The sequence below is a fragment of the Leptodactylus fuscus genome, chromosome 4, assembly GCF_031893055.1.
Source record: "Leptodactylus fuscus isolate aLepFus1 chromosome 4, aLepFus1.hap2, whole genome shotgun sequence".
In the NCBI taxonomy this organism is placed as follows: Eukaryota; Metazoa; Chordata; class Amphibia; order Anura; family Leptodactylidae; genus Leptodactylus; species Leptodactylus fuscus.
In genome coordinates this window covers 68,140,180-68,156,452 of record NC_134268.1, presented here as the reverse complement: position 1 = coordinate 68,156,452, position 16,273 = coordinate 68,140,180, and the positions used below count along the sequence as shown (strand labels likewise).

Sequence of the window (16,273 nt, the reverse complement as noted above, 5' to 3'; positions counted from 1 at the left end):
GGTTTGTTCACATTGTAGATGTAAACACCATGGGTTTATCAGTACCATGTGGTGAGCGTACATGTTGCGCTAATGCTTCAGACAGTAGTCATAGGTTTATTACACCAATACAGGAATTTGTAAGGTTTGGACATCCAGCTCCAAGGTTATGTAACGTCCTTGGATCCATTACTGTATGTTTATTTGCTTATTCAGATGAATGTGCTATGCACTCAACTGTGAAAAAGTACACCCGAGGGTAATCTATGTTCACGCATCCCTCATAGACTTCAGATTGTTGAAATATTTGTAAAAACATTCTATTATTTAAGCAGACCAGTTACATGGACCACTAACAAAATGGTAGTCTAAATAAATCCATAAAAGTCTATGGGCCTGCATGCGGGCCGTTAATATAATGGATAGCACACGACTAGAGATCACTATCATGTGGCCAAGTACTACGGGTCATCTTCACGAGCGGAAGAATCACCCATACTGGATTGCTTTGGCTAATTACTATTAGCCCCACAGCAATGTGACTGCTGTAGACCCTCATGTCTGACTGATGTATAATTTCTATTCTTAGGGTGCATTCACACTGAGTAACGTGCCGCGTGACCTGGCATGTATACGCCGTGTGAGATTTTGCGGGCCGTATACGCTCCCATTGATTGCAATGGGAGCGTATACGGCCCGCAAAATCTCACACAGCGTATACGTGCCAGGTCACGCGGCACGTTACTCCATGTGAATGGGCTCTTAGGCTTAAGGCCCCACAGAGCAAAAAAGTGCTGCATTAAAAACTGCAGCTGAAACACATTGCATTTTTTCCCCTAATGTTTTCCTGCAGGTTTCCTCTGCGGACTTTCTGCTTCCATTATCCCTATAGAGAAACCTCTGTCGTTTATGTCAGTATAATTGACATGCTGTGAGTTCCAAAACTGTGGTGGTTTTGGAAATAACAGCGTGGAATTTTTTTTTGCAATGTGTGGATGGGATTCACTAGACTTTTCACATGCGACCCCAGCCTTAAGAGGGTTCTCAGTGCTGACACTTCGTTATATACGGTATGTCATATATAGGCATGCCACATGGAGAATAAAGTGGCGCTGCAGCATCACTGCCCGAATCCCAATGCAGGTATGGACATCTCTTCCAGAGACATATCCACTGAAGACCCCAATGCTTCAACCACAAAATTAAAGTGGCAACAGCAGAGGACTCTTACACTATCCACCAATGTAGAACATATTATGCACTATGCAATATGACATCCAGAATACCAGATTTTCAAAGAAACACATTTTATGAACAGAATCACTTAAAATTACAATTAAAACTTCCTAACATCATTTTTCCAGTAAAGTTCCCTTTCACCTTGAAAAAAAAAAATAACTTAAAAAAAAAAAACAAAACACATTTGTAGCGCACACAGAATGAATATTCCACAAATCTCAAGTGTCCAATAAATGGACAACAATGGAAATATCCCTGAATTCGAACAAAAAGTAAATTTTCAAGTACGTACAGAAGCAAAAGTGCTACAACTTTATTGTATTGCCTTTTACTACCCTTCAGGGCTGGTTCAATTTTCTACGTAGAAAGTCTTTGTAGATTGATGTCTTTGATCTATACAATGCAAAAGACAAACAGAAGGGGGCGCTACCTCACGTACCCCTGACTGCGCAACTGAAACTGCTATTGTTGCAGTAACTGTATTTTACTGTAAAATGTTCACTAAAGTCCATAATCTATAAAAATGGGGATGTACAGTATTTATATCATAAAAAGAAAGTTTACAACCCCAGCTGCACACGTAACATTTAGTAGAATGTTCTAAAAATTCTATTGAAGAATGTTAGAAGCTGTATTCTTCCCGTCTTATCTCCTTTATTCCCCCATCTTACTTCCTTTCTTCCCCCCATCTTACCTCCTTTTTTCCTCCCATCTTACTTCCTTTCTTCCCCCCATCTTACCTCCTTTCTTCCCCCCATCTTACCTCCTTTCTTCCCCCCATCTTACCTCCTTTTTTCCTCCCATCTTACCTCCTTTCTTCCCCCCATCTTACCTCCTTTCTTCCTCCCATCTTACTTCCTTTCTTCCCCCCATCTTACCTCCTTTCTTCCTCCCATCTTACCTCCTGATCTAATCCCCCAGAAATAAACAGTGTATGTTCCCACAGTAATCTAAGATATTACGGTTAATTGGCCTGTTCTACAATATGGCAGAGCAGACGTTGCACAGGACAAGGTCACGTACATCACTGTGTGTTATGTGTGCTTTTCTCAGACAGGCCAGATCGCAGCAGTTCAGCTCACACAGCGCAGCACGATGGCTGGCCTTGTGTACCCGGTCACCTAATATTTCATAGATAATATGCTAGCCTTATGGTCTGCCTACTAATATAATACAGCATAGAGAAAATAACGTCTAGCTAAAGTCAGTAAAACGAAATAAATATGCCATGGGTGATGCGAGTTGAACTGCTGCGTCAACCTTGACTGACATAAGGGTTAAATGGACATGCTATACAGGTCACTACCACAGTCATCCATTGCAGCGATGTCTTTCTCGAGTAATGCTATTTAGATCATAGTCCTACTTTTTTGGATTACGGGGTTTATGAATTGTGTCTTCCTATGCAGCTCTGCTGCTACTGTGAATAGTCCTACATATCGGGCACAGGCGGCTTTCTGAGAAACTCTTAGATCCGTATCATCATCCACAATCTGACATTTTGCTCCTCTGCTGTGTGGTAAAGTGCAGAACGCTGTGTGGGATAGAAGAGTCACATCCTCCTCTCTGTCACTGCGGGACGACTTCCCTGAGCGAGGCCAAGGCTGCATGGATACGAACATGTAATCTGTTCTCAAAGTCATAGCCAGTGTATTCCTCCTGCGGGGACAGAAAAGAGACAAATACAGGAAGAAAGTGAAGTCTGTGAAATCAGTCACGGCAATGAACAGAAGATCAATCGATCTACGGGATTTATATAATAAGGCTATTAATACATAGTATAAAGTCAGTTAGGAGGACATGATAGGTCAGTTTGAGGAAATACTTGTATCTCTCATGAAGTAACAATTCAGAATAATTCTTCTTACAACGTTACATTGTGCCATTCCTCTGTTGTTATTCCTGGAAATGTATAAACTTGGCCTTACTATTCCTCGTGTCAAAGAGGTGTGTCCATACACAGTCTGATACTGTGAGCACTGATTGGCCAGAGACACGCTCCCACATAGAACCACCCAGATGCCAATATAGTCACACATTTTTAGGAGTAATAACACAAATTTAGATGCTCCAGAATTGTTATTTCATTGAAAACACAAGAATTTATTAAGTCAGGAGACCTGACAGGCCATATCTGATAATTACCATACCTTTGCTTGAAACAGTAATGCTTTCCCCTTTCCAATGGTCTGTAAAGAAAAGAAAAAAAAAAAGAAAAAAAAGTGTAATTATTAACTATTGGGATTTAAAAAAATTACAATACACATGTTAATGGGGAATGCATAAAGGGGTTGTGCAGGATTTGAAGGTACCAGACCGGGGAGCCATATACAGTGTAGGGATCTGTATACTGTAGTGGTGGCACTGAGGAACTGCAACTCTGCTCCCATTAATTTGAATAGAAGCCAAGTTGGTATATGCCTTCCGGTAGCCATTTTGGCTGATCGATGTGGGGTCTATGAACCAGAACCCCAACAATCAGACATTGATGATCTATCCTGTAGATAGGATATCAGTATTCAATACTTTAAAAGGGGTTATCCAAGCTTCCAAAAATTATCTGCAAATATATCCACAGCAGTGGTAATCCTCACTGCTCCCTGGTGCACCCTTTTCTTGTCTTTATTTTACTTGCTACTCCTTGTATCACTGTTATTTACATGCAGTGACTCTGTGGACAGACTACATTTCCCATGATTCATCTGCCTGCGGTCACTTTTTTTCAGCTACAGTACGATTGTGCTCCTGCTCATCTTCAGGTAGATTCCAGCTTGCAAAGCCCACTGAGATTAATGGGAGGAGGAAAAAATGGGTCCTCCCCGAAAATAGATCTTGACGCTTCTTCAGTACTCTAGATGGAAATTTAACTAGACGAAAAAAAATCTGTTCCTATTGAAGTGAATGGGACTTTTTTTTTTTTTTTTTTTTTTTTAAGTGAATTTGCCTCAAAATTCCCCCTCCACAAAACTCTGTGTGAATATCCCCTAACATTTTCATATACACCCCTGATATTATATATTCCTTCTTGGTCCACCATGACCATGCGATTATATGACATTTTCTAAATATTTTTTCTAACTAAAACTTTCATGATATACTGAGGCTCACATTTACTACTGAGTTTATACCAGTAAAATGACTTGCAACAAATCTGTGACAAGTAAAGTAAGTGACATATGTTTAGTCCAAACCTGAAACGTAAAAGCTTAATAGCAACAGCCAACCTGAACCAGGCTAGCATCTACTATATCTACTCTAGTAAATGCTGCCTAGGCCTTACAGGGCCTGTAGTAGCCCAGCATTATATCCTGGCACAGCAGTTTTTATGTGATATGTTGATGGCAACTATTGGGGCAGATTTACTAATCCTGTCTAGACAGTGCAGATAATAGTCTACAAAGTCTTCAATGTGTTGGTGTCTGATGCTGGATGAGAAGTCTAGTGCAGTTTTAGACTGCTTAGGCTAGCTTTATACCACATTGGCAACAAAACAAAATGTTGTCGCAACAAAGGCACACAATGCACATAGGGCAGGTTTATTTTTGAACACTGTGCAGGGGGAGGGACGCCTAGCAGTATAGTTATGTATGACACAAGGAGCGACATACTGTCCTGTAGTATAATCACTATTGAACAGTATGTTGCTGAGGGGGGCAGGGACTCTTAGAATCATATATAACTACGGTATACTGCTAGGAGTCCGTCTCCTTACAGACTGTTCAGGCCAGGATATGCGGCTCACACATGGACTGAGTTTCATGAGAAGTTAAGCTAATACCATTACCAATGTATCTACCATATGTATTGTACCCATGTAAAGTGGATGCGAGTACCTCTGGATTGTCCAGCAGGAGGCAGCCTAGTTCATAGCAAGCATACGGCTGGATGTAGAGATTCTGCTGTCGTCCCTGCTCATCCTTCACTGCACGTTGGAAGAACTTGAGAATGAAATGAGAATATTGTCAGATGCATGGTGACACACATGTTGTTCATTCATACGTATGTTTCAGAAAACAATCTCAAACGTGCTCGTTTTCTTATACAGGATTGTATTTCCACCATTTTACTTCATATACACATTACCTAACATGCTTCCCCTACAAGCGGCAGGTAATTCAGAGCAGAAGAGAGAAAAGCGATCACAAAGTCATAACATCATTTCTCAGTATGACCTGCTATTTTTTATTAATTCTTGATTGTGTTTTTGTTTTCTTGTTGGCTAGGTGTGCATGTATAAAGAACATCTAGATATATTTTACACTTCCTGTGCAGACTGGTACAGAATACGCTGAAATCTGACTAAACCTAGCCATTGTACATGTATATTGTACATACCTGTGCTGTTTACCTGTACTGGAGCTCCGCTTGTCTGTCACCGACTACCCTATGCACTGCATGCTTTAGAAAGTCTAAGTGGGGTTTGTGTACCCTACAGCCTAGATAAGATAGGATATAGCAACACTATACACAACATGGCCACTAACTAAAAACATTTTTAAAGAACACACACACACTTTATCTTCTACCTTCCCAGAAAGTGATGGCATATGACAAGGATGGAGCTGTCCTGCAGTTCTCTCCTACATTTAGGGGGCAGGAGGAGGGCCATGTAACACTGATACAGAACTATGGCCCCCTTGTCCTTAGTAGCTTAGGGGGTCCGGGCCCACAGATTTGATAGTAATGCTAGATCTTGGTAATTTTGCATCACTTTCTGTCATGGCAATATTCCTTTAACTATAACCAATGAATGTATATGTATGCAATAGGTTTCTTCTAAGATTCTGGTACAATTGCTAATCCGACAGACTAGAACAGAACCTAGCGTAATACCACAAAATGTAATACATTTGGTCACAAAAATCACTTTTATAGCCTAAATAGCAGACACTTGATGTCTCACCTGAACGGCATCTTCAACATTCCCCAGACATTTATGGATAGCACCAAGGAGTAAATTCCTCAGTCCTACTACAGATGGATCCACAACTTCATGGCAAGCTTTAGTCCATAGAAAATAGACAGAGAGCACAAAAGAGTAACTTGAGACGCATGACACTAACTTTACAAAGTATTCTACTAGTACAACCTATAGGGATTTACTGTATGGACATACCCCAAATTCATATATCTACACACTGGCTGAAACCCTGAAACGTAATATCAGACTGGACACTGACCGTCTTTTTCTGGTCCACGAAAATGGGTTAAAATTGAACGAGCTGTAACATATATTCTGCTCTCTATATAATATATAATATTCTGTCATGAGAACCAAGGGTCCAAGTAAACAAACTGAAACGTGTATGGCCTCACTGACTTTGGGGTTTCCATGTATCGATCATCAAATTTGGATGGCACAAGAGCCATTGGCATTGGAGGACACTCGTATGAAAGGGCTCAAAGGACAGTTTTTCAATTATTTTGATATGAAGTCTCAAAGCCTGATATTAAATGGGACGTGTCACTATGTTTTATTCTAATATACAGCAGTGTTTCAGAGAAAGCATATTTGTAAGTATAGAGAAAGCGTCTAATGGACAGCGCTCCCTGTAAGCATATTCCAGCTCGGCTCTGCTACTATACATAGAGCAATCTCTCTCTCTATAATAGAGTCAGATATTGTATTTTGTACAAAGGCATATCTACTATGATAATGCATTAGTACAATCTGATACAAATATTATATAAAAGGAAACAAATACAAATCAGTTACAATATAATCTCAGTGTTTGCAAAATAGTATTTCCTCAAGGCCTGATAAAACCACAGATTACCTTATTAACAACTTCTAAAAGTGATATATGAGACAACCTAAGTATGGTGTAATCCAGTCATATACAGTAGTAATTTGCACACATGTAGTCCATGTCATATCCTCATGTGGCACACAGTGTATTCAGTGATCTCCAGTACATCGCAGGCAATGTTTTATTCCTTCTCATAACCTTATGCTCCTGTATAATAATAACATTTGCCACCTGTATACAATACCCCTCGCCAGCAGTATAAAATGGAAGTCATCTTGTGGACTAACCCTCAATCAACCAAGATATGCAACAAAAACAATATAAAATATAGATTTGGAATTTATCACCCGAAACCTGAATTATTGTATAAAGTATATTGAATATGGTGGAAAAGTTTAAAGGACCCAAACCCAATACACAGCCCATAGTTCTCCGTACCTTGACTCATGTGCTGGAGGTTGGAGAAGGAGCAATTCGGTAGAGCTTTCCACAGGTACAGGACCTCAATGGCGGCCAGGACACACAGCTGTTTGGTTGGTTTTTGCTTTCTAAATCTTTCACCCTGTTATTGGTATAGAATGATTGTTTGTTAACACAAGTCACAAAACATAAAAGAGACATAGAGCTATAAGATAACTATGCTTGTATTGACTATTATAGACCATTCATGACTTGTTGGAGATTTTTTGCTTCCGCTATTTTATTTTTAGTCTGACTATTCACCCTCATATAGACCATAGCTGCTGTCACATGTACCATGTCCTCACTAAAATAAATTACATATATATATTTATATTGACTGTCAACAATAAAACAAATGCCAGCAGTTTGGATTGAACAATGCTGGCATTTTACACTTATTCACATTCACTGCAATAAGACAGTACTTGTCACAAACTTAAAAGAACATGTTGTTGTTATAGAGTGATTTCCCCAAATGTTTAAAGGGAGTCTATCAGCAGTGCATTTGTTCCTGCAGTTTCCAAATATTCCCCTGCTATACAACTTGATGAAGAGTGCTCTGGAGTGTCATTGCTTTCTAGGTCTTGGGTAGATTTCTTTTCCCTCATTTGCATACGAATAAAATAAATAACATAACAGAGATATATTCGGAAACTCGTCTGATTAGGTTTATAACTAGAGATGAGCGAACAGTGTTCTATCGAACTCATGTTCGATCGGATATTAGGCTGTTCGGCATGTTCGAATCGAACACCGCGTGGTAAAGTGCGCCATTACTCGATTCCCCTCCCACCTTCCCTGGCGCCTTTTTTGCTCCAATAACAGCGCAGGGTAGGTGGGACAGGAACTACGACACCGGTGACGTTGAAAAAAGTAGGCAAAACCCATTGGCTGCCGAAAACATGTGACCTCTAATTTAAAAGAACAGCGACGCCCAGCTTCGCGTCATTCTGAGCTTGCAATTCACCGAGGACGGAGGTTTCCGTCCAGCTAGCTAGGGCTTAGATTCTGGGTAGGCAGGGACAGGCTAGGATAGGAAGGAGAAGACAACCAACAGCTCTTATAAGAGCTAAATTCCAGGGAGAAGCTTGTCAGTGTAACGTGGCACTGACGGGCTCAATCGCCGCAACCCAGCTTTCCCAGGATCCTGAATGGAATACACTGTCAGTGTATTCCCGTATACCCGATATATACCCCGATACCCGTTCCAACGGTGTGCCCCCCCACCTTCACCCCAGAAATAGAATTGGGGCTATATACACCCACAATTTTTACTACTGGTATACAGTGCCATTGTCTGACTGGGAATTCAAAGAATATATTGGGAATACAAATACCCTCATTTCTTGCTACTGCCATATAGTGCCAGTGTCTGACTGGGAATTCAAAGAATATATTGGGGTTACGTGCACCCACAATTTTTACTACTGGTATACAGTGCCATTGTCTGACTGGGAATTCAAAGAATATATTGGGGTTATAAATACCCTCATTTCTTGCTACTGCCATATAGTGCCAGTTTCTGACTGGTAATTCAAAGAATATATTGGGGTTACGTGCATCCACAATTTTTACTACTGGTATACAGTGCCATTGTCTGACTGGGAATTCAAAGAATATATTGGGGTTATAAATACCCTCATTTCTTGCTACTGCCATATAGTGCCAGTTTCTGACTGGGAATTCAAAGAATATATTGGGGTTACGTGCACCCACAATTTTTACTACTGGTATACAGTGCCATTGTCTGACTGGGAATTCAAAGAATATATTGGGGTTATAAATACCCTCATTTCTTGCTACTGCCATATAGTGCCAGTTTCTGACTGGTAATTCAAAGAATATATTGGGGTTACGTGCACCCACAATTTTTACTACTGGTATACAGTGCCATTGTCTGACTGGGAATTCAAAGAGTATATTGGGAATACAAATACCCTCATTTCTTGCTACTGCCATATAGTGCCAGTTTCTGACTGGGAATTCAAAGAATATATTGGGGTTACGTGCACCCACAATTTTTACTACTGGTATACAGTGCCATTGTCTGACTGGGAATTCAAAGAGTATATTGGGAATACAAATACCCTCATTTCTTGCTACTGCCATATAGTGCCAGTTTCTGACTGGTAATTCAAAGAATATATTGGGGTTACGTGCACCCACAATTTTTACTACTGGTATACAGTGCCATTGTCTGACTGGGAATTCAAAGAATATATTGGAGTTATAAATACCCTCATTTCTTGCTACTGCCATATAGTGCCAGTTTCTGACTGGTAATTCAAAGAATATATTGGGGTTACGTGCACCCACAATTTTTACTACTGGTATACAGTGCCATTGTCTGACTGGGAATTCAAAGAATATATTGGGGTTACGTGCACCCACAATTTTTACTACTGGTATACAGTGCCATTGTCTGACTGGGAATTCAAAGAATATATTGGGGTTATAAATACCCTCATTTCTTGCTACTGCCATATAGTGCCAGTTTCTGACTGGTAATTCAAAGAATATATTGGGGTTACGTGCACCCACAATTTTTACTACTGGTATACAGTGCCAATTTCTAACTAGGAATTCAAAATGCGCAAGGCTCCCGGAAAGGGACGTGGACGAGGCCGTGGGCGAGGTCGGGGGAATGGTTCTGGGGAGCAAGGTAGCAGTGAAGCCACAGGGCGTCCCGTGCCTACTCCTGTGGGGCAGCAAGCATTGCGCCACTCCACAGTGCCAGGGTTGCTTGCCACATTAACTAAACTGCAGGGTACAAACCTTAGTAGGCCCGAGAACCAGGAACAGGTCTTGCAATGGCTGTCAGAGAACGCTTACAGCACATTGTCCAGCAGCCAGTCAGACTCTGCCTCCTCTCCTCCTATTACCCAACAGTCTTGTCTTCCTTCCTCCCAAAATTCCGAAGCTTTACAGAACAATAACCCAAACTGTCCCTGCTCCCCAGAGCTGTTCTCCGCTCCTTTCATTGTCCCTCAACCTGCCTCTCCACGTCACGATTCCACGAACCTAACAGAGGAGCATCTGTGTCCAGATGCTCAAACACTAGAGTCTCCTCCATCTCCGTTCGATTTGGTGGTGGATGACCAGCAACCCACCCTCATCGACGATGATGTGACGCAGTTGCCGTCAGGGCATCCAGTTGACCGGCGCATTGTGCGGGAGGAGGAGATGAGACAGGAGTTGGAAGAGGAAGTGGTGGATGATGAGGACACTGACCCGACCTGGACAGGGGGGATGTCAAGCGGGGAAAGTAGTGTGGATGTTGAGGCAGGTGCAGCACCAAAAAGGGTAGCTAGAGGCAGAGGCAGAGGTCAGCAGCTTAGGCGAAGCCAGGCCACACCCGGAATCTCCCAAGATGTTCCAGTTCGTACCCAGCCCCGAAAAACTCCCACCTCGAGGGCACGTTTCTCGAAGGTGTGGAGTTTTTTCAAGGAATGCGCCGAGGACAGATATAGTGTTGTCTGCACAATTTGCCTCTCGAAATTGATTAGGGGCTCTGAGAAGAGCAACCTGTCCACCACTTCAATGCGCCGTCATTTGGAATCCAAGCACTGGAATCAGTGGCAGGCAGCAACGGCAGGACAAAGGCCGCCTGCCGTTCACGCCACTGCCACTGCCTCTGCCACTGCCTCTGCCACTGCCACTGCTGACTGTGCTGGCGATGCACTCCAGAGGACGAGCCAGGACACCACTTCATCTGCCTCCGCCACTTTGTTGACTTCTACCTCATCCTCCCCTGGTCCTGTCTTATCTCCTTCTCCTGCACCATCAAAGGCACCATCAGGCGTTTCTTTACAACAACCCACCATCTCTCAGACATTGGAGCGGCGGCAGAAATACACTGCTAACCACCCACACGCGCAAGCCTTGAACGCCAACATCGCTAAACTGCTGGCCCAGGAGATGTTGGCGTTCCGGCTTGTTGAAACTCCCGCCTTCCTGGACCTGATGGCAACTGCGGCACCTCGCTATGCCGTCCCTAGCCGTCACTACTTCTCCCGGTGTGCCGTCCCCGCCTTGCACCAGCACGTGTCACTCAACATCAGGCGGGCCCTTAGTTCCGCGCTTTGCACAAAGGTCCACTTGACCACCGACGCGTGGACAAGTGCATGCGGACAGGGACGCTACATTTCACTGACGGCACACTGGGTGAATGTAGTTGAGGCTGGGACTGCTTCCCAAACTGGCCCGGTGTACCTCGTCTCCCCGCCTAACATTCCTGGCAGGGACACGAGAAGAACACCCCCCTCCTCCTCCTCCTCTACCGCCTCCTCCTCCGCCACCGCCTCCTCCTCCGCCACCGCCTCCTCCTCCGCTGTTAGATTGACCCCAGCTACGAGTTGGAAACGTTGCAGCACTGGCGTTGGTAGACGTCAGCAGGCTGTGCTGAAGCTGATCAGCTTGGGGGACAGACAGCACACTGCCTCCGAGGTGAGGGATGCCCTCCTCGATGAGACGGCAATATGGTTTGAGCCGCTGCACCTGGGCCCAGGCATGGTCGTTTGTGATAACGGCCGGAACCTGGTAGCAGCTCTGGAGCTTGCCGGACTCCAACATGTTCCATGCCTGGCCCACGTCTTCAACCTAGTGGTGCAACGTTTCCTAAAGAGCTACCCCAATGTTCCAGAGCTACTGGTGAAAGTGCGGCGCATGTGCGCCCACTTTCGCAAGTCGACAGTAGCCGCTGCTAGCTTAAAATCTCTCCAGCAACGCCTGCATGTGCCACAACACCGGCTTTTGTGCGACGTCCCCACACGCTGGAACTCAACGTTTCAGATGTTGAATAGAGTGGTTGAGCAGCAGAGACCTTTGATGGAATACCAGCTACAAAACCCTAGGGTGCCACAAAGTCAGCTGCCTCAGTTTCACATCCATGAGTGGCCATGGATGAGAGACCTTTGTGACATCCTACGGGTCTTTGAGGAGTCCACAAGGAGGGTGAGCTCTGAGGATGCGATGGTGAGCCTTACAATCCCGCTCTTGTGTGTTCTGAGAGAATCCCTGATTGACATCAGGGATAACTCAGATCACACAGAGGAGTTAGGGATAGCATCCGATCCGTCACAGCTGGAGAGTAGGTCCACACATCTGTCCGCTTCACTGCGTTTAATGGAGGAGGAGGAGGAGGAGGAAGAAGAGTTGTCCGATGATGTGATGGTGATACAGGAGGCTTCCGGGCAACTTCGAATCGTCCCATTGTTGCAGCGCGGATGGGTAGACATGGAGGATGAGGAGGAAATGGAGATTGAACTTTCCGGTGGGGCCAGAGGAGTCATGCCAACTAACACTGTGGCAGACATGGCTGAGTTCATGTTGGGGTGCTTTACAACCGACAAGCGTATTGTCAAAATCATGGAGGACAACCAGTACTGGATCTTTGCTATCCTTGACCCCCGGTATAAAAACAACATCTCGTCTTTTATTCCGGTAGAGGGGAGGGCCAATCGCATCAATGCTTGCCACAGGCAATTGGTGCAGAATATGATGGAGATGTTTCCAGCATGTGACGTTGGCGGCAGGGAGGGCAGTTCCTCCAGTAGGCAACCAAGTTCTCACCGGTCCACACAAACGAGGGGCACACTGTCTAAGGTCTGGGACACCTTGATGGCACCCCCTCGCCAAAGTGCCGCCACGGAGGGTCCTAGTGTCACCAGGCGTGAGAAGTATAGGCGCATGTTGCGGGAATACCTTTCCGACCACAGCCCTGTCCTCTCCGACCCCTCTGCGCCCTACACGTATTGGGTGTCGAAGTTGGACCTGTGGCTTGAACTTGCCCTATATGCCTTGGAGGTGCTGTCCTGTCCTGCCGCCAGCGTCCTATCTGAGAGGGTGTTCAGTGCAGCCGGTGGCATCATCACTGACAAGCGCACCCGTCTGTCAGCTGAGAGTGCCGACCGGCTCACTTTGATAAAAATGAACCACCACTGGGTAGAGCCGTCATTTTTGTGCCCACCTGTGTAAAGCACCCCAACATGAAACTCCATGTCTGTACTCAACCTCTCCAATTCCTCCGCATCCTCATACTCATCCACCATAAGCGTTGCACAATTCTGCTAATACTAGGCTCCCTCCACCCTGATTTCCCCCAACTCTGCTGGTTAGAGGCTCCCTCCACCCTGATTTCCACCAACTCTGCTGGTTAGAGGCTCCCTCCACCATGAATTTGCCCAAACTGGGCTGTTTAGAGGCTCCCTCCACCATGAATTTGCCCAAACTGGGCTGTTTAGAGGCTCCCTCCACCATGAATTGGTCCAAACTGGGTTTTTTAGAGGCTCCCTCCACCATGAATTGGTCCAAACTGGGCTGGTTAGAGGCTCCCTCCACCATGATTTTGCCCAAACTGGGCTGTTTAGAGGCTCCCTCCACCATGAATTGGTCCAAACTGGGCTGGTTAGAGGCTCCCTCCACCATTAATTGGTCCAAACTGGGCTGGTTAGAGGCTCCCTCCACCATTAATTGGTCCAAACTGGGCTGGTTAGAGGCTCCCTCCACCATGAATTGGTCCAAACTGGGTTTTTTAGAGGCTCCCTCCACCATGAATTGGTCCAAACTTGGCTGTTTAGAGGCTCCCTCCACCATGAATTGGTCCAAACTGGGCTGGTTAGAGGCTCCCTCCACCATTAATTGGTCCAAACTGGGCTGGTTAGAGGCTCCCTCCACCATGAATTTGCCCAAACTGGGCTGTTTAGAGGCTCCCTCCACCATGAATTTGCCCAAACTGGGCTGTTTAGAGGCTCCCTCCACCATGAATTGGTCCAAACTGGGTTTTTTAGAGGCTCCCTCCACCATGAATTGGTCCAAACTGGGCTGGTTAGAGGCTCCCTCCACCATTAATTGGTCCAAACTGGGCTGGTTAGAGGCTCCCTCCACCATTAATTGGTCCAAACTGGGCTGGTTAGAGGCTCCCTCCACCATTAATTGGTCCAAACTGGGCTGTTTAGAGGCTCCCTCCACCATTAATTGGTCCAAACTGGGCTGGTTAGAGGCTCCCTCCACCATGAATTTGCCCAAACTGGGCTGTTTAGAGGCTCCCTCCACCATGAATTGGTCCAAACTGGGTTTTTTAGAGGCTCCCTCCACCATGAATTTGCCCAAACTGGGCTGGTTAGAGGCTCCCTCCACCATGAATTGGTCCAAGCTGGGTTTTTTAGAGGCTCCCTCCACCATGAATTTGCCCAAACTGGGCTGGTTAGAGGCTCCCTCCACCATGAATTGGTCCAAACTGGGCTGGTTAGAGGCTCCCTCCACCATTAATTGGTCCAAACTGGGCTGGTTAGAGGCTCCCTCCACCATTAATTGGTCCAAACTGGGCTGTTTAGAGGCTCCCTCCACCATTAATTGGTCCAAACTGGGCTGGTTAGAGGCTCCCTCCACCATGAATTTGCCCAAACTGGGCTGTTTAGAGGCTCCCTCCACCATGAATTGGTCCAAACTGGGTTTTTTAGAGGCTCCCTCCACCATGAATTTGCCCAAACTGGGCTGGTTAGAGGCTCCCTCCACCATGAATTGGTCCAAGCTGGGTTTTTTAGAGGCTCCCTCCACCATGAATTTGCCCAAACTTGGCTGTTTAGAGGCTCCCTCCACCATGAATTGGTCCAAACTGGGCTGGTTAGAGGCTCCCTCCACCATGAATTTCCCAAAACTTGGCTGTTTAGAGGCTCCCTCCACCATGAATTGGTCCAAACTGGGCTGGTTAGAGGCTCCCTCCACCATTAATTGGTCCAAACTGGGCTGGTTAGAGGCTTCCTCCACCATGAATTTGCCCAAACTGGGCTGTTTAGAGGCTCCCTCCACCATGAATTGGTCCAAACTGGGTTTTTTAGAGGCTCCCTCCACCATGAATTGGTCCAAACTGGGTTTTTTAGAGGCTCCCTCCACCATGAATTGGTCCAAACTGGGCTGGTTAGAGGCTCCCTCCACCATGAATTTCCCAAAACTTGGCTGTTTAGAGGCTCCCTCCACCATGAATTGGTCCAAACTGGGCTGTTTAGAGGCTCCCTCCACCATGAATTTGCCCAAACTGGGCTGTTTAGAGGCTCCCTCCACCATGAATTGGTCCAAACTGGGCTGGTTAGAGGCTCCCTCCACCATTAATTGGTCCAAACTGGGCTGGTTAGAGGCTCCCTCCACCATGAATTGGTCCAAACTGGGTTTTTTAGAGGCTCCCTCCACCATGAATTTGCCCAAACTGGGCTGTTTAGAGGCTCCCTCCACCATGAATTGGTCCAAACTGGGCTGGTTAGAGGCTCCCTCCACCATGAATTGGTCCAAACTGGGCTGGTTAGAGGCTCCCTCCACCATTAATTGGTCCAAACTGGGCTGGTTAGAGGCTCCCTCCACCATGAATTGGTCCAAACTGGGTTTTTTAGAGGCTCCCTCCACCATGAATTTGCCCAAACTGGGCTGTTTAGAGGCTCCCTCCACCATGAATTGGTCCAAACTGGGCTGGTTAGAGGCTCCCTCCACCATTAATTGGTCCAAACTGGGCTGGTTAGAGGCTCCCTCCACCATGAATTGGTCCAAACTGGGCTGGTTAGAGGCTCCCTCCACCATGAATTTGCCCAAACTGGGCTGTTTAGAGGCTCCCTCCACCATTAATTGGTCCAAACTGGGCTGGTTAGAGGCTCCCTCCACCATGAATTTGCCCAAACTGGGCTGTTTAGAGGCTCCCTCCACCATGAATTGGTCCAAACTGGGCTGGTTAGAGGCTCCCTCCACCATTAATTGGTCCAAACTGGGCTGGTTAGAGGCTCCCTCCACCATGAATTGGTCCAAACTGGGTTTTTTAGAGGCTCCCTCCACCATGAATTTGCCCAAACTGGGCTGTT

At 45.5% G+C, this 16,273-nt stretch overlaps 1 protein-coding gene across 3 annotated transcripts in view; it reads right to left on the bottom strand.

Annotated features, from left to right (window-relative positions):
- Nucleotides 1–881: 881 nt before the first annotated feature.
- The window catches only part of TTC39C (tetratricopeptide repeat domain 39C), a 101,394-nt gene continuing 86,002 nt past the window's right edge, over nucleotides 882–16,273 (bottom strand). The window contains exons 10-16 of one of the 3 annotated variants that reach the window (XR_012715446.1): nucleotides 7,407–7,530; nucleotides 6,122–6,219; nucleotides 5,052–5,156; nucleotides 3,369–3,407; nucleotides 2,097–2,877; nucleotides 2,005–2,027; nucleotides 882–1,867 (exon numbers count right to left, since the gene is read on the bottom strand). Coding sequence is in view for 1 of the 3 variants with exons in the window: in XM_075270602.1 (XP_075126703.1) it covers nucleotides 2,788–2,877; nucleotides 3,369–3,407; nucleotides 5,052–5,156; nucleotides 6,122–6,219; nucleotides 7,407–7,530 (456 nt within the window). In the remaining 2 variants the exon portion in view is untranslated. Of the gene's footprint in view, nucleotides 1,868–2,004; nucleotides 2,028–2,059; nucleotides 2,878–3,368; nucleotides 3,408–5,051; nucleotides 5,157–6,121; nucleotides 6,220–7,406; nucleotides 7,531–16,273 lie in introns of those variants that run through there. The other 2 variants (XR_012715447.1, XM_075270602.1) reach the window with 2 other exon arrangements.